Source organism: Nesoenas mayeri (assembly GCF_963082525.1).
Source record: "Nesoenas mayeri genome assembly, chromosome: 28".
Lineage (NCBI taxonomy): Eukaryota > Metazoa > Chordata > Aves > Columbiformes > Columbidae > Nesoenas > Nesoenas mayeri.
This window is the reverse complement of record NC_137558.1, coordinates 400976-406606: the sequence shown is the minus strand read 5'-3', so window position 1 is coordinate 406606 and position 5631 is coordinate 400976. Positions and strand designations below refer to the sequence as shown.

Here is a 5631-nt window from a genome sequence, read left to right as displayed (position 1 = left end):
GGAGAGTAAAGCGGGTGATGGTTTAGGCACCAAAACAAGGGAAATTCTGCAGCGTCTCTGGTCCCGGGCGGTTTCCTCGTGTCGCTCACACGCTCGGGGCCCCGGAGCTGCCGGTGGTTGTGGGGGGACACGTGTGTCCCCATGGGGGGGTGCGGTAATTTGGAGGCAGGATGAGGGTGTCGCTGGGGCTGCAAAGGGAGCAGGAACGGGGCCAGACAACATGTTGTTTTATGTTTTATGTATTTTTCAGCACAGGCTGGAGGAAAAACATCCCAAAGGTTTCAGGTTAGTTAAGGTTAGATCCTCGTCAGCTGTGTTAACTCGTTAGCTGCGTTAACTCAACTCCTCACACCTGTGCCGGCGCACAGCCTCACAGCCACGCACACCAGCACACCAGCACACCCGCACACAGCCGCACACCCGCACAGCCACGCACACCCGCACAGCCGTGCACGCCCGCACACAGCCACACACCCGCACAGCCATGCACACCCGCACAGCCGCGCACACCCGCACAGCTGCAGAAGGACCCTCTGCCCCAGCGGTTGTTTAGAATTTACACTTTAGAATGTGAGTGGGCAAGGGGGCTGTTCCGCGGCATGATGCTGCTCTCCCGTGCTGAGGGCTGTTTGTCTCCAGGAGGGGCCTCGCGCTCCCAAACCGCTGCCGGGGGTCTCTCAGCGACCTCCTGGGCAGAAAAACAACCCATGTTTCTGACCAAGATGAGCTGCGTAGCTCCAAGGGGCGAGTTCGGGTCATCACGCCATGCGGGAGCTGATGTGTGTTCCACCCATCCCTGGGCTTCCATGGGCCAGAGCTGAGCTGAACCCCGAGCTGCTGCGTCTCCACTGCGGTGTGATCGGTGCCGACGGTGACAAACGCTGCTCGGCCTCGGTGTGATCTGTGCCAACGGTAACAAACGCTGCTCGGCCTCGGTGTGATCTGTGCTGATGGTGACAAACGCTGCTCAGCCTCGCCCAGAGCACACAAATGGAAATGAAAATCAAAGATCAATTCCCCATTCAGAAAATCACTATGGCGCGTTTTCTTTCTAATCCCATTTCAGGTGCTGCGGGAGATGTGGCTGTCACGTGTTCTGCTGCTTTTCCGGAGCAGTGATGCGACGCTGGAGATGTGCGGTCGAGGAGCCGGAGCGAGGTGGGTGCGGGGCTGGGGGTGCGGGAGGGGCGCGAGGCGGAGGGCCTGGGGAGGGTCCGCTCTCATTTTTACTCGGGCGGTGCCGCGTTCTTCAGGCTTTGGCTCTTGATGCTCTTTTTGCTGGAGGAGGTTTTGGAGACGATCTTCACGCCCGGGTTGCTGCCTTTTGCGCTTCCGGAGCTGAAATTCCCCCCACTGGTGCTCAGGCCGCTGCCGCCACCGTAGCCGAGAGCGCTCGCGGTGCCGAGAGCGCTGCCCCCTCCCAGCCCCCCGCCCAGGGCCCCTCCGGCCCCGAGTCCCAGTCCTCCTCCGCTTCCAAAGCCGTAGCCTCCACCACCGCCTCCTCCGAGACCAAAACCGCTTCCACCGCCTCCTCCGAGACCAAAACCGCTTCCACCGCCTCCTCCAAGGCTGAAGCTGCTTCCGCCGCCTCCTCCGCTTAGGCTCAGTCCACCAAATCCTCCTCCTAAGCCAGCTCCGCCAGCCACGCTGGAGCTGGAGCTGATGACAGCTGCAAGAAAAAGGAACCAGAGGGTTGGACATGTTGGCCCGTCACCGTCATCTGGACCGTGCACCCAACTTCTGTCCCCTGTGGAAGCCACCGGTGCTGGTGGAGTGCTGGGCGCAGAACGTCTCATATTGGGCAAAACCTCCCTTTTCCTGGGGCTGCTTGCAGCCCAAAGCAAGACAAGCACTGTGGTACTTACAATAGCTGATGGGGTTGAGTCCCTCGCCGCTCAGCCTGTCGGGGGGCAGAAAATGGAGAGGTTGGAGCAAAATGAAGGAGATGGGCAGGGGAACGAGCTGCTGGCAGCGACCAGGTGATAATCGCTGTTATTCCTGCATGGGTTTTGCCCCCACCTGCTCTCCTCGCCCTCCAGCAGCTTCCTGTAGGTCGCGATCTCGATGTCCAGGGCCAGCTTGACGTTCATGAGCTCCTGGTACTCGCGCAGCTGCCGGGCCATGTCGGCCTTGGCCTTCTGCAGCGCGTCCTCCAGCTCGATCACCTTGGCCTTGGCGTCCTTGAGCGCCAGCTCGCCGCGCTCCTCGGCGTCCGCGACGGCCGTCTGCAGGGCGGCGCACTGCAAGAGCAGGGGTTGGGCAGCCTGAGCGCTGCTTCGCTTTTGGGGTAAGAGCAGCCTAAGGAAGAAAACGGTTCTGCTCGGGGTGTTAATGAAGAACGTGGTAGCTGAGGTTGTTCACCCGCAGCTGAAATTTCTGGAGTGGAAATTCCAGCCTGGAAAGAATTATTTAATACATGTTGCAGTGTGGTGCCCTTTGCAGGAGGGAATTTGGTGCGTGTGGTGAGGCACATGGTGCTCTGCGGCTGCTAAAGCAGCACGATCAGCGAGGCAGAGCTGCGGTTGGAAGGAGCCAGGGAAGGGGGCTCCGCCGGCTCGGTTGGCTGTTCCTACCTGGTTCCTGGTGTTCTCAATCTCCGAGCGGATCCTCTGGATCAGCCGGTTGAGCTCCGAGATCTCCCCCTTGGTGTTGCGCAGGTCGTCCCCGTGCTTCCCGGCCGTGGCCTGCAGCTCCTCGAACTGCGGGCACAGCGGGGAGTGAAGCCTCCGAGGCGGCCGGGTGGACACGCTGTGACTCGGGTGCATTTCTGGGGACATTTACCCCAGAAATGACCCCTCTGGGTCTGTTCACCTTGGTCTGGTACCAGGCCTCGGCCTCGGCGCGGCTGCGGTTGGCGATGTCCTCGTACTGCGCTTTGACCTCGGCGATGATGCTGCTGAGGTCCAGGTTGCGGTTGTTGTCCATGGACAGAACGACGGCCGTGTCGGACACCTGCGCGCTGAGCTGAGCCAGCTCCTGCGGGGACGCACACGGGACCCGGGCTGCACTCACCTTTCAAATGCCGTGGGTGGGGACAGTCACTGTCCGGGAGGAGGACAGGACGGGAGCGGGAGGACGGTGTCCGTACCGCGTCATAGAGGGCGCGCAGGAAGCTGAGCTCGTCGGTCAGCGCATCCACCTTGGCCTCCAGCTCCACTTTGCTCATGTAAGCAGCGTCCACGTCCTGGAAAAGAGCAATGCAGGGACACCTGCAGAACCTGGGGCCTCTTGGGCTCAGCCAAGAGCTGGCCCAGCCTGGCGCTGGAGCTGCCGGGGTCGCCGTGCGCTTGGCGTCCGTCATACTTCATCTCACCCACCTTCTTCAGCACCACGAATTCGTTCTCCGCTGCAGTGCGGCGGTTGATTTCCTCCTCATATCTGCGGGGAAAAGGGAAAACGTGCTGGGTCGGACCTCGGTAAGCGGAAAAGTTGTATGAGTAGGACCATGAGGTTATCTGGGCTGGGTACGGCCATTCCAGATCAGCCTCAGCACCGCCCGGCTCGAATCTGCGAGAATTCTGTTCCCCAAAGCGCTGAAATGACGCGTGCACAGGCCGCAGGTGGAACAAGGAGGGTGAAGCTGCTTTAGAGGCTTTTCCTTTGCAAGCATCGTCACAATTTGTGACTAATCGAGCTTAATCCCACCGCCTAAGGCTGAACCGAACGGTTGGCGCCCCGTTTCACCCCCGGGTGCCCGGCTGTGCCGCCAGCAGGCGCTCACTTGTTCTTGAAGTCCTCGACCAGGTCCTGCGTGTTCTTGAGCTCCCCGTCCATGCGGCCCCTCTCGGCCAGCAGGTTGCCGAGCTGCCGCCGCAGGTTGCCGATGTACGCCTCGAACAGCGGCTCCAGGCTGCTCTTGCCCAAGTTGTTCTTCTGCCCCTGGTCTTGCAGGAGGGTCCATTTGGTCTCCAGCACCTTGTTCTGCTGCTCCAGGAAACGAACCTGAGCGGTGGGAGGCACGAGGGATGCTCATGGGCAACTGGGACTGACGTGCGGCTCAAACCAAGGAAACCCCAGAGCAGGAGTGAATCCAGCTGTGAGGATCCCCCGGATTATCCAGGGTGACCTCAGCCGGCCCAGTCTGCCCTCAGCGCATGGTTTTCTTTTAGAGCCGGTTTAATTTAGCACGCTAACGAGCGATCATTAGAAAAGGTGGGTTCGGCTCTTTGATCGCTTGCTTTCTTTAACATCCTTCGCTTTTCTTTCTTTGTGAGAGATATTTATCTTCCTTCATTAAGGCTAAGATCTGAGTACTACAGGTTGAAAGACAAGGGCTTAATTGCCTTTCCTTTTGCTCATATATACTAGATAGTCACCCAGGTAAAAGCCAAGGAGGGACCTAAGTTGAGGCAATATCAAAAGGACTTCAGTTCGCAGGCAGTAAAGCAGTTGGGACTAACAGGTCTGCCGTGATGCCCTGCAGAGATGGCTGGCTTGCTCCATTTGAGCTCAAATATCTCATTTCTCAGGCACAAAGCCTCGATCTAATCCCCTTTTGCCAGGTTCTAGCCTGGTTTTCTGCCTTGTAACTGTCGAGCAGAATGTTCTTTTTTGGTTACTTTCCTGAGCACGTGCAGGTAAGAAACAGGCACTAGACTGCAGGTGTCTGGAGCTGCGCCGTTGTAGCTGCAGGACTGTCCCGCTCCCCATCGGTTCCACAGCGCTTGGCGAAGTCTCACCTTGTCAATGAAAGAGGCAAACTTGTTGTTGAGGGTCTTGATTTGCTCCCTCTCGTCCTTTCGCACCTGGTGGATATTCGGGTCGATCTCCAGGTTCAGCGGCGCCAGCAGACTCTGGTTGATGGTCACTTCCTGGATTGTCCCGACTCCGAGTGGGCTGGCGCCAAATCCCGCGGGGTTCCTGCCACCCCCCAGCCCCACGCCGAACCCTCCCGGCACCCCTGCCCCGCCAAAGCCAAACCCTCCACCGCCAAAGCCGAGCCCGCCAGCACCTCCACCAATGCCAAACCCACCACCACCGAGACCAAGAGCTCCGCCACCACCGAGACCAAGAGCTCCACCACCGAGTCCGTAGCCACCGCCACCTCCCAGGCCAGAGCCACCGCCAGCCCCGCTCCCAAAAGCAGCTCGGTAGCTGCTCCCAACACCGATGGAGATCCTCTTGCTACCGCCGAGGTTGTAGAGGCTCCTGCTGCCAAAGCCACATCCACCACCTCCGCCACCTCCACCACCACCTCCGATGAGCCTCCCAAAGCCGCCTCCACCTCCTCCCGCTCGCGCCACCGACACGGAGCTGAATCCGGCCCTGCTGCCGCTGGGAAGGACGGCGGAGGCCGCACTGTAGGACCGGCCTCCCCCTCCCGCTCTCGTGCTGAACGTTTGCCGGCTCATGGCGGCAGGACCCGGCACCGGTGAGCAGCCGCGATGGGGAGAGCGGCTCTGCTGGAGGGAGCGCGCTGCCCCTTTTATCCCCCACGGATCTGGGCTTGGCTGTGTGGAAGTCCAGCGATCAAGCTGGTGCCTTCATGGTTTTGACGTGCGGGGCGGCCGGCTGTCTGCTCGAGGCTCGTTAAACGCCGATCGCACCCAAACGCGCCCCCGGGCCGGGCCGATCTGCTCAGCCAGAAGAGTTACCTAACTCCCCGATTTTCGGCTCCGCTTAGTGCAAAGC

General features: G+C 60.2%; 1 protein-coding gene across 1 annotated transcript; it reads right to left on the bottom strand.

The window, feature by feature from the left end:
* Positions 1–1226: 1226 nt before the first annotated feature.
* LOC308050504 (keratin, type II cytoskeletal 75-like) lies at positions 1227–5351 on the bottom strand (the record flags this gene model as incomplete). Its single annotated transcript, XM_080360640.1, has 9 exons — positions 1227–1669; positions 1866–1900; positions 2020–2240; positions 2574–2699; positions 2812–2976; positions 3089–3184; positions 3318–3378; positions 3722–3942; positions 4680–5351. 9 exons carry the CDS (start codon positions 5349–5351, stop codon positions 1227–1229), a joined length of 2040 nt encoding a protein of 679 aa, XP_080216766.1.
* Between the last annotated feature and the right edge of the window lie 280 nt (positions 5352–5631).